This window comes from Haliotis asinina, chromosome 13, assembly GCF_037392515.1.
Source record: "Haliotis asinina isolate JCU_RB_2024 chromosome 13, JCU_Hal_asi_v2, whole genome shotgun sequence".
Lineage (NCBI taxonomy): Eukaryota > Metazoa > Mollusca > Gastropoda > Lepetellida > Haliotidae > Haliotis > Haliotis asinina.
The window spans coordinates 1979999-2002633 of record NC_090292.1 but is presented as its reverse complement, the minus strand read 5'-3'; the positions used below and the strand labels follow the sequence as shown (position 1 = coordinate 2002633).

Sequence of the window (22635 nt, the reverse complement as noted above, 5' to 3'; positions counted from 1 at the left end):
TGTTTGAACATGTGATCCTGTATGCGAATCTCAGGCTCGTCGTTGCTATGGTTCCGGGCTATTTCACCTTCGGTCTTACAAGACCGGTAAGGGTGATACAGCCCCATGAGCGCGGTATCTTTCCCTTTCCCTGAATACAGACATTAGATGACAAACCGGCTACATGATCGCACACTCGCTCTCATACGCACATACATGCACACACGTCATGGAAAAATATAGACACACACACAGGAGCGCGCGCAGAAACGCTAACACACCCAAACACATGCACACATTTTTCATACACATACACTCTCATGCACACATGCGTACGCACACACATACACACGCAGTACTTACACACCTACACATACGTGCAGAACGTATAAATGGGGAGTTAAATCCGTTTTCACCTCATTTCATGTCAATGAATGGGTGAGTATTTTACGCCCCACTCAGCTATATTCCAACTGTAAATATTACAGTTTAGACCTGAGAATCCAGTGATCAGCATTATGAGCATCGATCTGCACAGCTGGGAACCGACGACACGTGTCATCCAATGCTGACCACCCGATCCCGTCAATCACCTCTTGCGACAAGCATGGGTTACTGAAGATCAATATTCTAACACAGATCTTCACAGGTCCCATGAGTCTGTCACAGTTCGTGTCCACAGATTCTACCGCTTTGAAATCACACCTACAGATGTGTATAATAGTAAGAGGTGTGCCTACAGACAAAGTGTGTGATATGTCTAACCGTAAGAGGTGTGCCTACAGACAAAGTGTGTGATATGTATAGTCGCAAGAGGTGCCTACAGACAAAGTGTGTGATATGTCTAACCGTAAGAGGTGTGCCTACAGACAAAGTGTGTGACATGTCTAACCGTAAGAGGTGTGCCTACAGACAAAGTGTGTGATATGTATAGTCGCAAGAGGTGCCTACAGACAAAGTGTGTGATATGTTTAACCGTAAGAGGTGTGCCTACAGACAAAGTGTGTGATATGTCTAACCGTAAGAGGTGTGCCTACAGACAAAGTGTGTGATATGTATAGTCGCAAGAGGTGCCTACAGACAAAGTGTGTGATATGTTTAACCGTAAGAGGTGTGCCTACAGACAAAAAGTGTGATATGTATAAACGTAAGAGGTGTGTCTACAGACAAAAAGTGTGATATGTATAACCGTAAGAGGTGTGCCTATAGACCCAGTGTGTGATCTGTATATCGCAAGAGGTGTCTAACACTGGGTGTCAGCACTGTGCGATAGTGGACTGCAAGTGTCACAGTTCTTCGACAGGTATAGGGAGCTTTTGCCTGATACAAAGCGATCTTAAAAGACACATATCCTGTTGTCATGGTAACATCGAACGCAAGTAAACCAACTGTCGAGCGTGGAGTGAGTGAGTGAGTGTGGTTTTAATCAGTATTATAGCAATATCACCACATAAAACATGAAACGGTAGACGTTGTTTTTGAGAGTGAGAGACTTGATTGTGTTATATGGGATGTTTTGGGTACTTCTTAACATTCTATTAACTCTTGCGTCAAACTTTGAATGTGACGCAGATAGTTATCATGTCGGGACGAAAATCTTAGTAAAAGCAGGATGTTCAAAGGGTTTTCAGTAATATGATGTTGTTATGTCACATGATCACGTGGTATATCCTCCCCGCTGTGACGAGACTGCAGAACACCACGACACATCGCTGGAGTACACACCTGCACCCAGAATGTATGATTTGCAATTAAACCAGCTCCACATACAAAGAACATGTCGAACTGCTGTCACATGTCCGGGTACACGCCCAACCCAAACATGTCACCGTATGACGTGGTCTAGTAAATGTAAATATTAAGAAGGAAACAGGTCTTGCTGAACGTATCAACTGCGTGACGCTGCGCCTTAATGGCACTTGTGAATTTGTTGAACTCCTTTTAAAAAGATTAATCTGTGTGGTCATTCCATGAATCTTGATTTCGTGTTCCATATTTCACTGAAAAAAACAACATATGACGGCTGACAAAACATACACGTGTTTTACTATACTAGTGCGATTGCATGTAATTGTGTGTGTGTTTGTTTAGGGAAGGGGGTGGTCTGGAGAGGGCATTTTCGTGCTTTCACCACTCCTTCTTCTATCCATGCCTGTGCGTGCGACTTACAGAGTTGTTAATAAATTTGACTGTGATACAGAATCTGGTCTGTGACAATGATACTGTGATACAGAATCTGGCTAACGTCTGTCTGTGACAATGATACTGTGATACAGAATCTGGTCTGTGACAATGATACTGTGATACAGAATCTGGTCTGTGACAATGATACTGTGATACAGAATCTGGTCTGTGACAATGATACTGTGATACAGAATCTGGTCTGTGACAATGATACTGTGATACAGAATCTGGAAAACGCCTCTCTGTGACGGTGACACTTCGAATACAAGAATGACGAGCTTGTGCACCATGATCACTTGTTCAAGTCAACGTTACCCTGACCAAGGCCAATAAACAGTTGCAAGAATTATCAAGTGTATAGTCAGTCCCTTGTTGGGAAGTCCAGACTGAGCGTTTAGCAGGCAACGGCGATAGATTCTATCACTCACCTGATCCAGGCCCTTGTCGAGTCCTATTTTTGTGTAGCGTAATATTAGGCATTAAGCGTTCAGATGTAATATATGAGAATATATAATGTGAATATATTAAAAAGAAGGTTTGCACTGCGCCTTCGATACTAAGACAATACCTGCGGGAAAAACAGCAAGATGCAAGATTTAAATCGTTTGAGTCACACGGGTTGACTGAAGTGTACGATCCGACACCTATGTTTCAAACAGTTCTAAATTAACATTTAGGTGTTCCGTCAAATAAACACGTTGTCCACTGGTCCCTTGGGGCCTAAGGTTTCATGCACCCTCGATGTTTGTTTATGCTACCCGTGCCCTTAGCCCTGTTGTATAGTCAAATAAATAAGGTCAAAATACAGCAGATCGTATGATGAATCTTTTCGAGTGAGTTATACACCATCTATAGCAATATTCCAGCAATTTCACGGCTGGTAAAGAAGGAATATGAGTGAGTGAGTGAGTGAGGGAGGGAGTGAGGGAGTGAGTGAGTGAGTGTAGTTATAAGCCATTTGGCCATATTCCGGCAGTATCACAGCTGGTAAAACCTCAAAAGTTGCGCCAGGGATATCGCTAGTAGTCAGGAACATTCAATATTGTTGTTTTGTATGTGACTTTTTATATGGCGTTTCTATATGCGTGATTCACAGCTATCTGAAACGTTAAACTGAGGACTTTATAGACCGTGAAACCTAAAACGAAGATTTACTGAAAAGATGGACTGTAATACTGAGTTTATTGACAATGAAGCGAAGAGCACGGTGATGTCGAACGAGAACACATTGTTGTTGCATAATTGCCACCAACAATGTTAAAAGGATATAGGCCTGTCTGTACAGGCTGGGCGGATGTAGCTATGACTCTAAATTTGATGTTCCACTTGAAAGGGTACCACATGGAGAGGGAGTACTGCCTACTGAGTTGCCAACGACGCCTGTGAATCTAATGTCTCGAAGCAATAAACAAACCATTGATACCACGGTATCAATCGTTACCCCAACGCTGAAACTCCAATCAGCAACATATTAAATGTGGCCAATTACTGATCGATATTGTTACAAAAAGGCACCGTTATTGATTCGGTAATTGGAACATGTGTTCAATGGCAATTAATAGCGCTCTCAGAAGACTTTAATACTTTATGAGTGAATCTTGTGGCAGTTCCCCTTCACTAGATCATGTAAATTGCGTCCACAGCATGAAATATTGTTGGCATGAAAGCCCACTAACCGGGCTCGTGGGATTCGCCAATGTCGCAAGCAGGGAAGGCATGTATAGATGTATCGTGTAGGACACTGCTTCCACATCGCCCTGCCTGTAGTGACGCATACACGTATAGTCAGTATTGAACACTCGTATAACTCGGTCTGATCGTGTTCCAGTGCCGTATTAATGTTTCTCTGTCGTTTGTATATTCAGGTAGAAGAAACGTCCTACACTGAATTGTTGTTCGACGTTCGTTATTGATACTGTTCATGGACAGTATCGATGAGGTATATGTACAATATCGATATAGACGAGGCTGTCTTGAAACAAGATGGTTATTATGCATTGAATATGAAGGCTTTAGAGTTCCCCTCGCCCCCTCGCCCCAACCCAGATCTTTCTAATGAACAGGAACATTAGAAAACCTAGTATTGATTCAATAGGAGCTTACGTCTTTCAACATACAGAGGAATGGTTACATTATAGTGTGTTCACTTCTCACTGTGGGATGGACGCTACAGTGTGACCTCGACAACAGGATGATTAACACGCCGTAATCTGCCATCACCTGTCTGTAATGCCTTTTTGACACATACACACCTGCTCTGAATTGGGTCGCTCTCAGACACAGAGACATACACATACATTCCACTGGAGACAAACTGCCCTTAACTGTAGCGGTCTCTTTGACTCGAATGAATAGTGTGTGCGTAAAGGGAAACATCAAAGTGCTTGTGAAGATGTAGGAGTCACGAAAGCCACAGATCTAGTGTGATGGTGCCCAACGCTCCCTGCAACAGACATGAAGGCCACAGATTTAGTGTGATGGTGCCCAACGCTTCCTCCAACAGACATGAAGTTCACAGTTCTTATGTGATGGTGCCCAACGCTTCCTCCAACAGACATGAAGTTCACAGTTCTTATGTGATGGTGCCCAACGCTTCCTCCAACAGACATGAAGCTCACCTTTCTGGTGTGATGGTGCCCAGCGCTGGCTGCAACAGACATGAAGTTCACCGTTCTGGTGTGACGGTGCCCAACGCTGGTTGAAGCAGACATGAAGTTCACCGTTCTGGTGTGATGGTGCCCAACTATGGTTAAAGCAGACATGAAGTTCACCGTTCTGGTGTGATGGTGCCCAACTATGGTTAAAGCAGACATGAAGTTCACCGTTCTGGTGTGATGGTGCCCAACTGTAGACAGACAGAGAGACAGGCAGACAGAGGTAGTCAGACACGAAGTCAAAGACTGTTAGTGTGAGACACTGAAGATACACATATGTGTAGATGATGGATCGAGTACCTGACTGATGATGGCGGCCCCTTCCGGCATTTTAATACAAACACATCTTCTGGACAAAGCCTGAAGCGTTCTTTGCACTTTGCAGCGTTCCCCAGTGTGTGAGAAACACCTTGCTCTGATGACATCAGTTAATAGTGTCACGTGGTAATACCTAATGACTGTGGTCAGTTATCGTCCATCTTCACTGCACATTGGTTTCTGTCTGTAGTCTCTGATTGTGGTTGGTTTTCACATCCTGGGTACGTTGTACAAAACAACATTAGCTCTAAGACTGCCTTAAGTCTACGCAAGGTAAGGGGGTTGCGATCACCTCAACGCATCATAGTACATATGGTAAGGTGACCGTTGTTTCAGCAACGCAGATGTGGTGTCAACATTAGGTATTTTATGCCGCTGCCGTTGACGTATTACGGTACTGGGCTGTATCCCTCACTACTAGTATCATCATGACAGGGTGGGGAGAGTTTAACTGACACAAATATATGCAAAATTCCGATGCACATGTCAGTATTAATAAAACAGACATACATTAATCGAATTTTCTCCAAAACAAAATACAACAAAATTTTCCTATAGGCGGAAATCAGCACATCGCCTGTCGAAACTAAACACAGTGAAAATTTTAACTTGAGGGCCCTATTTGAAAGTACTACTGGTATGTCACGTTGCGATATGACAATTTGCTGACACGGCAGTATGGTGCACCGACAAGACAGTATGGTTTACAGACAAGGCAGTATGGTTTACCGACAGGATGGTATGGTAACCAGCGAGGGCGGTATGGTGTACAGACGGTGTAGTATTGTTTACAGACCGTGTAGTATGATTTACAGGTAGGGCAGCATGGTTTACAGACACGGTAGTATGGTTTACAGACGGTGTAGTGTGGTCTACATACAGTGTGATTTGGTTTACAGACAGGAAGGTATAGCTTACAGACGATCTGATATGGTTTACAATCAGGATGGTTTACAGTGCACAGTGTAGTGTGGTTTTCATATTGCTGCTTGTGCACAAACACTGATCTATGAATTCATCCAGCACCAGATTTCATTATATTCTTACATGGTAGTGAGGGAGGCATGAAACAATCTCCCGGGCAGACAAAACAATGAACAAGGGTCCACCATGGCGTCGTGCCTTTTCCGTGCATGTCGTCAACCCATGTCTCCTTCAACTGTTCAGTGAATGCGCTGACAAGCTCAAACGATCGTGTTTCTCCTGGTTCAGCAATATTTAATGACCATCTAGTCGATAAACAAAAAAGAAGAAGCATTTATACGCGTACATGTATGTGATGAAATATGATATATTGAGATATTATATGAGTGCACATGTCATACTATGTTTACGACACGTGTGCCTAAAGGTACGTCTTTCCCAAGCGAGAGCGAGTGATCTACAGATATTTAGACACGGCTGTCGTAAACATGGTATGACACGGATACGCATCTAATATTCTGTTTATTACCGAAGTCGTTAAATTGAGGAAAATAGACCCAAATCTACTTTCAAACATGTAGAACGCAATGTCACAGGAGAACAGTGACGTCATGACATTGTTCATGACATCACGTTACCATGACAAAGTGATATTTTGCTCTTAGGCATAGTATGAACCCCGATATGTTCGCGCTCGTAGGTAATAAACACGTATACATGCACGTTTTTTTGCAGTAGTAGTTGTTTTTGAAGTAGTAGTAGTAGTAGTAGTAGTGGTAGTAGGAGTAGTAGCAGCAGCAGCAGCAGTAGTAGTAGTAGTAGTAGCAGCAGTAGTAGTAGTAGCAGTAGTAGTAGTAGTAGTAGTAGCAGCAGCAGTAGTAGCAGTAGTAGCAGTAGCAGCAGTAGTAGCAGTAGCAGCAGTAGTAGCAGTAGCAGTAGTAGTAGTAGTAGTAGTAGCAGTAGCAGCAGCAGCAGTAGTAGTAGTAGTAGTAGTAGCAGCAGCAGCAGCAGTAGCAGTAGTAGTAGTAGTAGTAGTAGTAGCAGCAGCAGCAGCAGTAGTAGTAGCAGTAGTAGTAACAGTAGTAGTAATAGTAGTAGTAGTAGTAGTAGTAGAAGTAGCAGCAGTAGCAGTAGCAGTAGCAGCAGCAGCATTATAGTAGTAGTAGTAGTAGTAGTAGTAGTAGTAGTAGTAGTAGTAGTAGCAGTAGCAGCAGCAGCAGCAGCAGCAGCAGCAGTAGTAGTCTGCCTATGGTCGTGTCAAACTATGCTATTCAAAGTGACAATACCAAACCAAGATATATTATTAGAGACAATGAAGTGACGTGTTCGGCATGAAAACATGCCCACGTGTAAATTATGCACGCACACCCAAAAAACCCGCGAACTCTCTCTCACTCTCTCTCTCTCTGTCTCTGTCTCTCTCTCTCTCTCTCTATCTATCTATCTGTCTGTCATAAATATACACACACAACGTGCTCACTGCACTCTGCAACTTTACAAGCAACTTAACTCACACCCCAGTCCATTTTTGTGGCCGTCAGTTCAGCCATTTTACTTGTAACCTCCTGCCAATCTATCTATAACTGTAACTGGATATGTTGTGGATCACGTTCAATTATACACTAGGGGTTGTTGAATTTGGGATCGAGACTTCAAGGTTAATCACTTAGGTTTTACTGTTGAATATGACCATTGGGTGTGGATATTCACACTCTGTTCATGTTGCGGTTTAATGTGACAAGTTTGTGTGGATATATATTGTATACATGTTTTGTTCATGTTATGCTTCAGGAATCTGTTGCATGTGACCATGGGGTGGATATACACAATCTGTTCATGATACGCTTGAATGTGACAAGTTTGTGTGGATATACATATTGTTGAATATGACCAGTGGTTGTGGATATACACAATCTGTTCATGATACGCTTGAATGTGACAAGTTTGTGTAGATATACATATTGTTGAGTATGACCAGTGGTTGTGGATATACACAATCTGTTCATGATACGCTTGAATGTGACAAGTTTGTGTGGATATACATATTGTTGAATATGACCAGTGGTTGTGGATATACACAATCTGTTCATGATACGCTTGAATGTGACAAGTTTGTGTAGATATACATATTGTTGAGTATGACCAGTGGTTGTGGATATACACAATCTGTTCATGATACGCTTGAATGTGACAAGTTTGTGTGGATATACATATTGTTGAATATGACCAGTGGTTGTGGATATACACAATCTGTTCATGATACGCTTGAATGTGACAAGTTTGTGTAGATATACATATTGTTGAATATGACCATTGGTTGTGGATATACACAATCTGTTCATGATACGCTTGAATGTGACAAGTTTGTGTGGATATACATATTGTTGAATATGACCAGTGGTTGTGGATATACACAATCTGTTCATGATACGCTTGAATGTGACAAGTTTGTGTAGATATACATATTGTTGAATATTACCATTGGTTGTGGATATACACAATCTGTTCATGATACGCTTGAATGTGACAAGTTTGTGTGGATATACATATTGTTGAATATGACCAGTGGTTGTGGATATACACAATGTGTTCATGATACGCTTGAATGTGACAAGTTTGTGTGGATATACATATTGTTGAGTATGACCAGTGGGTGTGGATATACACAATGTGTTCATGATACGCTTGAATGTGACAAGTTTGTGTAGATATACATATTGTTGAATATGACCAATGGGTGTGGATATACACAATCTGTTCATGATACGCTTGAATGTGACAAGTTTGTGTAGATATACATATTGTTGAATATGACCAATGGGTGTGGATATACACACTCTGTTCATGATACGCTTGAATGTGACAAGTTTGTGTGGATATACATATTGTTGAGTATGACCAATGGGTGTGGATATACACAATCTGTTCATGATACGCTTGAATGTGACAAGTTTGTGTGGATATACATATTGTTGAATATGACCAATGGGTGTGGATATACACAATGTGTTCATGATACGCTTGAATGTGACAAGTTTGTGTGGATATACATACTGTTTGAAAATGACCAATGGGTGTGGATATACACACTCTGTTCATGTTACGGTTGAATGTGACAAATTTGTATGGATAAAAATAAATAAACAGTGTCCGGTGGATGTACATACTTTATTACACTGTTATTATTGTAATGTAGCTGTGTATTTGTTTACTTCTAATTTGTCGGTGATCTGTGGACTTTCTGTCAGTCTGATTTTGTTTCTGTTCTCTTTTTCTTTATATTACCTGAGCATTTTCCATTCTAAGATGCATCAGAAATGTATTAAGTCCGCAGAGATCCCCTGGAAGAATGTATGTCCAGACAGAGTATGTTCGTTCTATAAGACGCCTAAGTCGTTGTTGACAGTCATAGTTGATGCAGAAACATTTTATTTTCGTGGTTGAAATCCATTTTCAACCGTTTGTCATTATGGTTTTGTTTCTATTCAGTGTGTCCAAAGATTTCAAACTCGAGTGTCCCTGCGTCCATCGTGACTATCGACAACATCAACGAGGTGCGGCTGTCGACCACTGACAGGACCGTGGGGACGAAGGTGACCATAAGTTGTCACGATGGCAGGAGTCTAATAGGGGCATCAGAGCTGACCTGTCAGTCGAGCGGTCAGTGGAACAACGCCATCCCAAGGTGTGAATGTAAGTCAACAAGCGTCTATCTGTTCGCCCTTTTACGATTTTAAAGCTATATGTCAGAACACCAGAGGGTGCGATGTGGTAGCCTAGTGGTTAAAGCGTTCGCTCGTCACTCCACAGTCTCGTAGTCGATTCTCTAAGCGGGCACAATGTGTGAAGCCCATTTCATGTGTACCCCGACTCACTCACTCACTCACTCACTCACTCACTCACTCACTCACTCACTCACTCACTCACCCCGGCGTGATATTACTGGAATAGTGCCATATTTGGTTTAAGACGTAATACGCTGACTGACTCACTCACTCACTCGTTCAGAATACTAAATCCAAGGTGTTCATACAACACTGACCACCAGGCTAACTTGGTAGAACCGTGACAGCGATAATGAATCGTAGTGTTCGTGTCGACACCATATTCCTCAGTACGCTCTGATAGTGCTAAGGTCTGACACCGATAGGTACATTACTATGAGACATTCGTGCACGGGCAGTAGGGTTCCATGGATCGCCGGTCTCGAACCCACACTCTCGGACAGAGGCACCATATCGCCAGCACGTCAGCCGTCTGACCCACTCAGCCACCACATACTGACAAATGAGTGTTTGATCCAGCACTTTGTGTGCTCATATGACAAATGTGACGACTGTTCTGATCGAAGTATTAGAATCTTTGTTTCACTCCTAGAATAATATGTTACACTTCACAGTTACCTTACATTTGATCATTTTCTCTTTTTCTCAAATAAGCTACAGCTACAACGCAAACATAGGGCAACTGACTTTCTTTCGTCAAAACTGTAGTACGCCATATCCAAAATCCAAAACGATCTTTACACACACAAACACACACACAAACAAACACGCACACACACATACACACACACACAAACACACACACACACAAACACGCACACGCACACACACACACAGACACGCACACACATGTTCACATATGAAGCACTGTGGGGGATGGGTACCGTTTCCTTCTTGGGTGCCCGATGTAAGAGACGACAGTTACCGAATCACGTTCAAACGTTACTACATTTACATCGCTACCATCATTTACAAACATTTTTATGCTTCGGAATATATCAACGGTTATCAGGCCCCCGAAGTAATGGAAGGAATTACGGCAAATATGAAGGAATTGTATCTCAAATGTAAACAAACGCAGCCCACTCGAGAAACAATTGCAGCCATATCGGTAGTTTAGCAGTAATTACATAAACACAACGTCCCTATAGGAAACAATCACGGTAATACTTGAAACAAGATCGACCATCTTCGGAGATTTCTCGGCTCAGTTCCGTGATTTATTGGTCGCGTCCTGAAACTCACATCTCAGAACATGGCGTCACTGGAAGGAGCACCCGTCTCGGTGAGTTTTGGGTTTAGTGTCTACTGTTTTCATTTTCATAATTATCCGACCACCCGTGTTGAATGTGTTTAGGTGTGAGGTGTTGTCGGAGCTATATATGTATATATAGCTCTATAATATATTTTAGGAAAAGATCGTCACTGCAAAAGAGCATCGTAAGTCATGCCCACGGAAGTTGTTTACGTCTGAACATCGGAAGCATCCGAGGGCATGACTTATGACGCTCTTTTGTACTGACGATCTTTTTCTGAAAAAAAATAATTTATAGCTCCGACAACACCTCATGCCTAAACGCATTCAACACGGATGGTCAAGGATGGATAATTATGAAAATGAAAACAGTAGAAACTAAAACCAAAACTAATAAATAAATAAAATTCCACACTCGTGACCTTGCTAAGGTATCTGACCGAGCGTTCGCTAATTCTATGCAGTGAGACCTTGTGTACTGTTGTCTCTCTATATGTTTAATGTATGATATTCAGTACTGAATAAAGATTGATTGAATACACAGTGCCATATAGAGAGAGGTCAATTATTTGAAATGACACTTTTTCAGTAAAGTATATATTTTAGTACTTTTTGGGTTGAGTCCCATTCGGGGTTCGAACCCACACTCTCACTGAGGCACCTAATGTTCTGGGTGCCGTTGTACAAAGCGATCTTAGCACTAAGGTGACAGTAACTCCCATACCTTAACACAGACTTAAGATATTCTTAGCACTAAGGTGACAGTAACTCCCGCACCTTAACACAGACTTAAGATATTCTTAGCGTTAAGGTGACAGCAACTCCCATACCTTAACATAGACCTAAGATGTTCTTAGCGTTAAGGTGTCAGTAACTCCCATACCTGAACATAGACCTAAGATATTCTTAGCGCTTAGGTGACAGTAACTCTCATACCTTAACGTAGACTTAAGGTAGCCTTAGCGCTAAGGTTGTTTGCACAACAGCACTCCACACAATGTCAACCATCTGAACTCGTGACTCTTCATTCGTTTCCTCTTTCAGTGACGTCGACCACGCCCACTGACTCCTCCCTCCTGACCCAGCAGGAGCTTATCGTTATCGGTGTGGTGGCCGCCATCTGTATCCTGCTGATCATCATGGTGATCGTCATGTTGTGTGCCTGCTGGTACAAGAGACGCCGGGACAAGACGCAGAAGAGGTAAACAGGCGGAGTGGTATTTCCCTTTCCCTGACCGCAGCAAATAATCCTAACATGCACCTAATGATAATGACACTAACTGTTGCGCCTAGAATCCAGCGCGATTCTACTCACTAGCGTTACATTAATATCCTGAAGGAACTGTACTGTCAAAACTGCTGCTAAGCTCTAAGCTCGACCATATAGGTCCTTCTCAGGTGCCCATTTTAAACAGATGGATGATCTGAGTGCAATATGGACGAAGTGTCTGGCATAGGAAGACAACACTAGCTATTCTCGAAACGTCCGTAGCCTAATGAACTTCTTACGTCCATTCTTAACACATTGGATACGATCAAAGTTAAGAATTCTTAGGGTTACGAACGTTTCGAGAATACGGGCCTAGGTCGCAAATTATTAGTGTCTCCACCGGAAGACACTCCTTGACTGATTCTGACTGTCTGATTGTGGCAGTGAATAAATGGATGAGGGGAGTTTTTAGTAATATTCCTGCACAGCGGATGACACCAGGAATGAGGTTAACACATTGTCACGATCGAACGCTTTATTCAATAGGTTATCTCAATGACCATTTCCCAGATCTGAAGAGCAATACGTCGAAAACAAATGACAGATGAGGGGAGTGCCCAGTGCGATAAAACTGTACACACGATCGCATAACTCATGATACAATCTATACTCCTTGAAACGCGCACATGTGGGAGTCAACTCCATCTGGATTCTAGACACATGAAGGTGTTAGTGGAATACACAACTGACGTGTTACAAGTGTTATCGACGTCAGATGGTCAGCTTGACATATTGTGCATGATGGAAAAATGTTGATACAAATCACGAATTTACAAATGAATGGAAGTCGGTGGATGGATTATACTTTGGAGGATGGATTGTTAGGATGATGGATGAATGGATTGTTAGACTAATCGATAAATGGATTGCTAGGCTGTTGGATGGATTGTTAGGCTTGTGGGTGGATTACTAAGCTGGTGGATGAATGGATTGATAGGCTGGAGGATGAATGAATTGTTAGCTGATGGATGAATGGATTGTTAGGCTGTGAATGAATGGATTGTTAGGGTGGTGAATGAATGGATTGTTAGGCCAATGCATGAATGGATTATCGTTTGACTGGATGTATTGTTAGGCTGATGATGGATGGTTAGGCTGATAGATGGATGGATGGTTAGAGCGATGGATGAATGGATTGTTAGGCTGATGATGGATGATCTGACTGATGGATGAATTGATTGGATTTATTCTTGTTTGGATGGTTAGACTGATACATGGAGGGATTACAGATTACAACAGCAGTGAAAGATTAAATTCGTCTATTTCTTCTTCTTCTATAGGCCTGCCTCCGAGTTCAGTTTGACTTCAGGCGAGATGGAGAACTACAGGCCGTACAGGTAGCTACACTTACAGTACTTTTTTTGTCACTAGACAAACCATGATTCATTAGTACAGTTAAATGATACGTTTCGTTTCGTCGCCTCTGATGGCAAGCATTGTTTGTTTTTACACGGATATTCATGGGGACAAGACTACGGATAGGCTGCAGAATAATAACTCTCATGCACTAAAACCACGTCCACTACACGGACTCCATGTCCAACTCACTCATCACTATTCTTGCAGCATGTACTCGCCGTTCCCATCGGGTTCCCGCGGTATCCGAGAAGGTTCTATAGACCGTGGGTACAGGTCCTCGCACCGGCATTACACCTCATCTCTCCCTCGCTCCAACATCCCCGAATCCTTCCCCAGGACCAACTACCCCAACGCCTATGAACTGCAGAGTCGGACAGCCGACTTCCGCCCCAAACCCTACACCAGCTACGCCGGGCCCCGCATCGCCCGGGCAAGCTCCGACACGTACGAGGACTATATGGCGGAGCGGAATCAGCCGGGCTATCGGCCTCCAGTACGATCTGGCATTGACAATGAAGGGTGAGTCTCGGTGAGATCTGGCATAGACAATGAAGGGTGTGTCTTTCAAAGATCTGATATCGAACTTAGCCTCATGCATCAAGGTATGAGTATCCCCGAGGCAGGTTGACTAGGCTGTGCGGATTCTTAAAACAACACTTCATGGTCTGTTGACCACAGACTACGCAATGATAAACGAGCGCCAACCCTATGACATGAAAATTAATTCTTCTGTTTGAACGAGGAAAAAGAGGTATACAGAGGTATAAATTGACTTTGTTCATTGATATCAAAAGATATTTAATGTCTTATGGGAAGAAATATTAGGAAGACGAGTTCTCCAGAATGATTCGGATATATACATTTAATGCCCAATAGATGTACACAGAGTGTAAATTTGAAATATTTCAAGTACAAGTTTACTCAGAATGTTTCAACAACTAGTGCTGATTTACACAAGATTGGAATTAGAGAATCACCATTATGCACATTTTGTAAACAGGGCTTTGTATTTCATCTACTGTTTGATTGTAGTTTTGTAAACAGGGGTTTGTATTTCATCTACTGTTTGTAGTTTTGTAAACAGGGCTTTGTATTTCATCTACTGTTTGATTGTAGTTTTGTAAACAGCCGTTTGTATTTCATCTACTGTTTGTAGTTTTGTAAACAAGGGTTTGTATTTCATCTACTGTTTGTAGTTTTGTAAACAGGGCTTTGTATTTCATCTACTGTTTGATTGTAGTTTTGTAAACAGGGCTTTGTATTTCATCTACTGTTTGTAGTTTTGTAATGTGTCCTCATTGCCCGGGGTATTGGTCGAAGGACAAATTGAACATTAGAAAATATATTATTTGGTTTTAAAGGAAACAAGAACAACCCTCTAAACATTATCTGCCTAAAAGTAAAGAAGAATGTTTACTATATGAGCACAAATAAGGTTAAACCAAACTTTCGTGAGATCAAAAGTGAGATAAAGAAGCTAAAAATCATGTACATTTATTGCCTTTTGCACACTGCAACCAAGCTAACATGTATCTCTTGGAAATAAATAGAAAAAAAACCTTGAAAACAGTTTCTTATGTTTTGACATGTTCGGCCAAATTATATATAAAAAATAAAAAAAAATAAATCACTACTTAAAGAAGAACCTTCATTCGCCGATGCTTTTAATCTAAATAAATAATGGAATTCATATAGGATATACTTATCTTCCTACACCATTATATATTCCTTACAACAACAGTCTATCAAGATCACTTAATCCATGGTCAGGGGGGTTCATTATGAGAGAGTAGGTGTGAATTTTGTGATCCTAATTAGTCAGCTTTGTGTTTTTTTTGTGGCGATTGGAGACTAAACCGGCCTTGTGACATATTATACTGTATATACACAACGTATATAGGAAGCAGAGTGTGTTTCTTTAACGTCTGTCTAATGGCTGCGGATGTCATTGTCTTAGTTCCTTGTGTAAAGTCACCAAGTAGTTCCTCAAACTCACGATAGTTGTTCTAAATTCCAACTTTGGGCAGATTACGGTGGCATGTCCAACATCAATGCAAGGGTGTGTCTACCGTGCAGTTATGACCAGTCATAGTTTCAAGCCACGCCCGGGAGAGGCGGACATTGTGCCAGCCAAAAACCCAGATCAGAGAAACACTCTATTGCAGACATGTGTACAGGGTTCTGTACATACTATTGCTGTGATATTGCATCATAACCGACATTTATGTGCACGTAAAGCTTAAAGAATATAGGCATGTAATTGACTCGGATATTTGTGTCCATGCCAGTATACTGAACAGAAAAGGAAACGCAAGTTTCCAAAAAACTGAATCATGAATACATGTAAGCGTTTATGTCTATGTCCTCAATTTGAACATGACAAAACAGAGTTGTGTTTCTTTCGCTGTTCAGTATGTCACTGCCGATAATGCATTAACACAAAAGTGATAATATATATGGACTAAAACCTAGTTTGTGTACATATTTCGGGATAGCACTTCTAGAGACACATATGGGTACTTTCGTCTGTGCTCTAGATGTAATCATGGTTATGAAAACATGCTCAACGATGAACTTTGGCGTTGTGCGTTGTGGGAGGTATACCTTGTGTTCACAAGCGACTTCTTCGTTATTACAGACATGTGAAGGTCTGGGTTAGAAAACTGGCCTTCAGTAACCCATGCTTGTAAGAAGCGTCTAGCGGTATTGGTTAGTCAGGCTCGCTGACTGTGTTGACACATAATCGGTTCACGGTTGCTCAAACCCATGTTCATGCTGTTGATCACCAGATTGTCTGGTCCAGATATGATTATTTACAGACCTTCGTCATATGGCTGGAATATTGCTGAGTGCAGCGTAAAACTAAACTCACTCACTCATTACTGTATTTATTGTATTTATACCACCGTGATTGAGTGTCAGCACGTATATATCTGCAGGTTCCGAGGCGAATGGACAGACCGGTATGACAGAAAGACGTTCTCCGATTTCAACAGGTGAGTGGAGTGGGCGACTATGATATTGACGGGCTATGGACGGCATCGTTCATACTTGTTCACACTCACAAACTACACAGATGAGAAATTTGTTGTAAGTCCTGAACACGACTGAATTCTGCAGCACGCACCTGTTTCTAGCTCATCTGGTTTTAACATCGTCTCACCAACTGAGTCTAGCGTCGCCCTACCTGGGTCTGGTGTCCTGTCACCTGGGTCTGGTGTCCTGTCACCTGGGTCTGGTGTCCTGTCACCTGGGTCTGGTGTCCTGTCACCTGGGTCTGGTGTCCTCTCACCTGGGTCTGGTGTCTTCTCACCTGGGTCTAGTGTCCTCTCACCTGGGTAGTCTCTAGTTTGACTACCATCGTCAGATGGTCCCAGAACAGTATCATTCTTCCCCTACTTCCCCTGTGTTGTATTGTGTTGAGTTGTGTTGTGTCCTGCGTAAAGAGCACAGGTCATATATCATTTGAAGTCAAGAAGCGGATCTATGAGATGTATAAAATGAAATATGGGCGAGCTGGTTTGGCTATATACCTGTCTACTCTCTGGGTATATGTCACAAGATAGTCTAGAGCGCTTTTCTCCTTGGCTGTTTGTTGTTTAACTCACTTACTGACGAGTGTTAGTCGTTCCTGGATTTATGCGGCGATGCAGTCCCCGGCTGATACGGTCACCTGTTAATACGATCCCGTTTGATAAGGTCCCCGTCTGATACGATCCACGAAACGGTCGAAAATCTTACTTGTTGTATTATTATATGTGCGGTTCACCGACAGATATTTGATTATTTTGATTGCCATAATCATTTCATTCTTTTTCTAGGGACGCGTATTCCCAAGGGAGAGATCCATTCCTGTGGGACACAAGGTACTGTAACTTTTCACCGTCATGGCAAATTCCGGCAATAGTTGGCAAAGGGGTTTCAAGTGGTTGTGTTTGTAAGATGGAAAGTACGTGCATGTGAAGTAAGGTGTATGCTACACTATTTCTAGTTTAATGACAGTCAATCAGTATTCTACTGAACTTGTGTGTGTCGAACTCCGGCTCTCTCGAAGTAAAGGTTTGGTCGCTGCATATTCCTTGTCTATGCATCGTTGTGACAGTATTCTCATATCTCGAAGAATTTCCGTTAGTCCTTTTAACAAAACAACAAAAACTACCGCAAGTACAGTCTATGTTGAGATTCCGGGACCTAGATGTTCGAAGCTCTCTTAGCGCTAAGATAGTCGTACGTTGAATGTTAATGTATGGCACTTTCGACTATCTTAACGCTAAGAGAGCTTCGAAAATCTCGGCCTTGACCAGCAAGGTGTGTTCATCGTAAGAGGCATCTGCAGTGACCATGTCGAATATAGAACGATAACCTTTGCTGATTTCGGCCAGCATTCATGACCCCATTTTCACACCCCTGAATCCTTTTCCACATCCCTGACCCCGTTTCCATATCCCTGACCCTATTTCCAGATCCCTGACCCCATTTCCACACCCCTGACTCCATTTCCACATCCCTGACCCCATTTCCACCTCCCTGACCCCATTTCCACATTCCTGACCACACTTCCACACCCCTGACTCCCTTTCCACATCCCTGACCTCATTTCCACATCCCTGACCTCATTTCCACATCCCGGTAAGAAACCGGCAGACGCTATCAAACTAAAATCAATAGTTGCAGAGTCGGCCGCTCCATTGCGTGGGAAGGAGAAACAGATACCAGATAGGGCCCTAGTGAGGTATCTATACCAGCCGGGGGAACACGAGGGCGATAGCCGTAAGCGAGCCACCGATCCTATATGGTCAGTCAAAACTTACAACATAGATAAAGTGGATATGAAAGCCGACGAACCTAACTTGTACTACTTGAGGGATGGGCCGGGTAGGGGGTTTGTAAGAGAAGAATTATTGATCGTACCGTACGGCACAGTGTTACCTCCTACCAAGGCACAGTAATTACCGCCAACTTTTTTGTAGTAGGGGTAATAGTAGCAAGAGCTAAGGGGCCCACCAACGTCTTATTTAGTAAATAAGGCGTTGTAGAGACATTTCTTGAAAGTGAGCCAGAACTATCATTCCCTATACTACTCTCACTCCCATTTCCACTTCACTGATTCCCATTTCCACCTCCCTGACCCCATTTCCACCTCCCTGACTACCATTTCCACACCCCTAACACCATTTACACCTCCCTGACTCCCATTTCCACTTCCCTGACTCCCATTTCCACCTCCCTGACTCCATTTCCACATCCCTGACCCCATTTCCACCTCCCTGACCCCATTTCCACATTCCTGACCCCATTTCCACACCCCTGACTCCCTTTCCACATCCCTGACCTCATTTCCACATCCCTGACCTCATTTCCATATCCCTGACCCCATTTCCACCTCCCTCACTCCCATTTCCACTTCCCTGACTCCCATTTCCACCTCCCTGACCCCATTTCCACCTCCCTGACTACCATTTCCACACCCCAAACACCATTTCCACATCCCTGACTCCCATTTCCACCTCCCTGACTCCCATTTCCACTTCAATGACCCCATTTCCACCTCCCTGACTCCCATTTCCACTTCCCTGACTAAATTTCCACCTCTCTGACCCCATTTCCACATTAATGACCCCATTTCCACACCCCTGACTCCATTCCCACCTCCCTGACTCCCATTTCCACATCCCTGACCCCATTTCCACCTCCCTGACCCCATTTCCACATTCCTGACCCCATTTCCACACCCCTGACTCCCTTTCCACATCCCTGACTCCCTTTCCACATCCCTGACCTCATTTCCACCTCCCTCACTCCCATTTCCACTTCCCTCACTCCCATTTCCACCTCCCTGACCCCATTTCCACCTCCCTGACTACCATTTCCACACCCCAAACACCATTTCCACATCCCTGACTCCCATTTCCACCTCCCTGACTCCCATTTCCACCTCAATGACCCCATTTCCACCTCTCTGACTCCCATTTCCACTTCCCTGACTAAATTTCCACCTCCCTGACCCCATTTTCACATTAATGACCCCATTTCCACCCCCCTGACTCCATTCCCACCTCCCTGACGCCATTTCCACATCCCTGACCCCATTTCCACCTCCCTGACTCCCATTTCCACTTCCCTGACTCCCATTTCCACTTTCCTGACTCCTATTTCCACTTTCCTCCGCCTCCCTGACCCCATTTCCACTTCCCTGACTCCCATTTCCACTTTCCTGACTCCTATTTCCACTTTCCTCCGCCTCCCTGACCCCATTTCCACATCCCTGACTCCCATTTCCACATCCCTGACTCCATTTCCACCTCCCTGACCCCATTTCCACATCCCTGACTCCATTTCCACCTCCCTGACCCTTTTTCATATCCTTGACTTCATTTCCACATCCCTGACCCCATTTCCACATACCTGACTCTATTTTCGCATCCCATGCTACTGTCTCATAGCCACACATCACATGTCCCTTCAAGATGAAGATCTCTTTTCTCTTCCAGGCCACCGTCATCAGGGTTCTAGATTTTACTGCCGCTTCACCAAACACCCGCTTTGAGATGACGCAGTCTCCAAAGGCATATTGTCTACAGAATTCCATATCCAAGGATTCCAATTTGCTTCTTGAAGTCAGAGAAGCATCAAAACCACGTGGGTGTATCCGTGAGAAGCCAGTAATGCAAGTGCCATACCAGCAGCAGTGTTGTACATCCATTGTTGACCAGGGTCCCTTTCCCAAGAGCGATCGTAGCGCTACGCCAGTCGGACGTCTGTGTTAAAGCATGGGAGTAACGCTTACCTTATCGTTACCACTATCGCTTTGAGGAACGGGGCCCTGGACCAAGATTCCAGTAGACTAATTGTATCTTTATAAACCCTAACTTATGATTTCATTGAGATCGCGGATTACCATCTGTCTTGGCCTAGACTTTCGAAGCTGTCTTGGCGTTACGATTGTCGTAAGTTCATATTAATGTATGGCTTTTACGACGCTCTTAGCGCTAAAGACAGCCTCGAAAATCTAGTCTTTGGTACTGTAATCTAAGACTGTCAACTCACCAATTTCGGGGACACCAAATGTAATGTAAGAGCCTTGCATTTCGACAAAGGCGTACAGTGAGTGGTTGGAACAAAGAAACACCTCGTTATATCAATCAGTTCGTCTTTCTAGTATTCGTGACATGCATAGTTCACTGTATATTCCAATCACCTTGTCAATCCATATGTGTCTTCTTCACGCTGTGCTATACCAGACAGTGCCCGTCATCGACGACCAATCAAACTATTTTAATACCATGTTTTGTACGGAATACATGTGTTATACAATGACCTGTGTATATACTATTTATGTGGCATTTCTACACGGCTGAAAAAACGCCGCTGTTGATAACTCACGTTGTGACGGTTTTTATGTTATCTTGTGATTTTCTATAGTAGCCACCATGGCATTGATTGTTGTGGAGAGAAGTGATTCCTCTACTCATTGTCCCCATACTGTATTATTGGAGATAATCCTTATCATGATGTCGCATAGTGTACGGGTAGTACACACCCTCACTTCAGGGACGCATAGTTGTCATGGATTATACTTTTATATTGCTCTCCATATTACATGGTCATAGAGATATTGGTGTCTGTGTCCAAGCTGACCGAGGCAATACTGTATCTGTGACTTATACATTAACTTGTTGACCAATCATGGTAAACGTACACTGATTAGTGATAGCTTAATTCCGGTAACTCGAAGTACAAGTGAAACGTAATAACACATTCGAGATAAAGGTCATGATGCTATTTTAGATACGGATGATTTCGGTATAGATGATTCCACAGTTTCTTAACTTAGTTTTAATCAACATTTTGGTAAATTGTTTTGGGAAAGGTACCATGGATTCCACTTAAAATTAAGAAAGATATAGTTCTTTTCGTAGCTTCTCCAAATACCGCATATCACTGATAGCAAATTTGAGAAAATAACCGCCATCACAGCGGCATCTATGTTTCAGTCTTGTATATACGATAATAGTTTAGTTCTTTGTATTATCACATCACGCACAATCATGCATGTTCCAACACAGTGTTAAATCATATTCTTTATACCCGTTCAAAGCTGCTGTATCTCAAACAACATACAGACTATTGTGTTTCATGATCACATCCTGTTGTCTGACTAATACCTTGGCATGTTGTGGTCTCAGCAATTTGATGGAGTCATGTTTTCGTAAACAATTTGGCAAATGAAAATATTCAACCCGTTTGATGGTTCTTGGGGTGAAACAGTCAAGAAGTGCTTTTCACATAGTGCTATAAACAACACGTGTGTCATGGTTGTGCTTTGAACCTTACATTGAGTGCATTTTCTTCAATCTTGATCGACACGCACACACACAAGCACACACAAAAAGCAGCTCCCTACTTCAGTGGTTCAGCTTGGACCTCAGACAACGTTCGACAACGTTGTTCACGTCACTTGGTCACCGCCTTACACCCAACGGCGGAAACATTTTGTCTTCGTTTTTGTCCAATATGTATACTTCGCGACAAACGTTTAAAGAGACTCGTGTATAAGTATTCCCTGTGATATTCAACTGTACATATATATTTCAATAGTCAGTAGATCCTAGATTTTGTATATACCATTTGATCCCAGGATATATTTTACAATATGTAGAGCAATAAAGTTTTGTATCACCCGACTGAACTTCCTGTGACTTGTGGGTATGTGGCTATCTGAACCTTAGAGTCCTAGCGGAACCGCCTCACTGGTGTAGTGGGCAGTTTGTTCTCCTGGAGAGCGTAAGGTCGAGGTTCGATCGTCTTCCACCCGATACCAAAAGACGTAAAGGTATGGTATATGTCACATCTCGGAGTGAAACCCGCCGATCACCTGATGTTAATAGAGTACTCGTTGATACCCGT

General features: G+C 42.8%; 1 protein-coding gene across 1 annotated transcript in view; it reads left to right on the top strand.

Moving 5' to 3' along the window:
- The window catches only part of LOC137260188 (uncharacterized), a 33236-nt gene extending 10827 nt beyond the window's left edge, over window positions 1-22409 (top strand). The window contains exons 2-8 of the mRNA XM_067797887.1: window positions 9549-9752; window positions 12144-12300; window positions 13650-13706; window positions 13936-14247; window positions 16668-16724; window positions 17550-17594; window positions 20220-22409. Of these exons, the coding sequence (XP_067653988.1) occupies window positions 9549-9752; window positions 12144-12300; window positions 13650-13706; window positions 13936-14247; window positions 16668-16724; window positions 17550-17594; window positions 20220-20241 (854 nt within the window). The 3' untranslated portion in view covers window positions 20242-22409. The remainder of the gene's footprint in view (window positions 1-9548; window positions 9753-12143; window positions 12301-13649; window positions 13707-13935; window positions 14248-16667; window positions 16725-17549; window positions 17595-20219) is intronic.
- The last annotated feature ends 226 nt before the right edge of the window (window positions 22410-22635 follow it).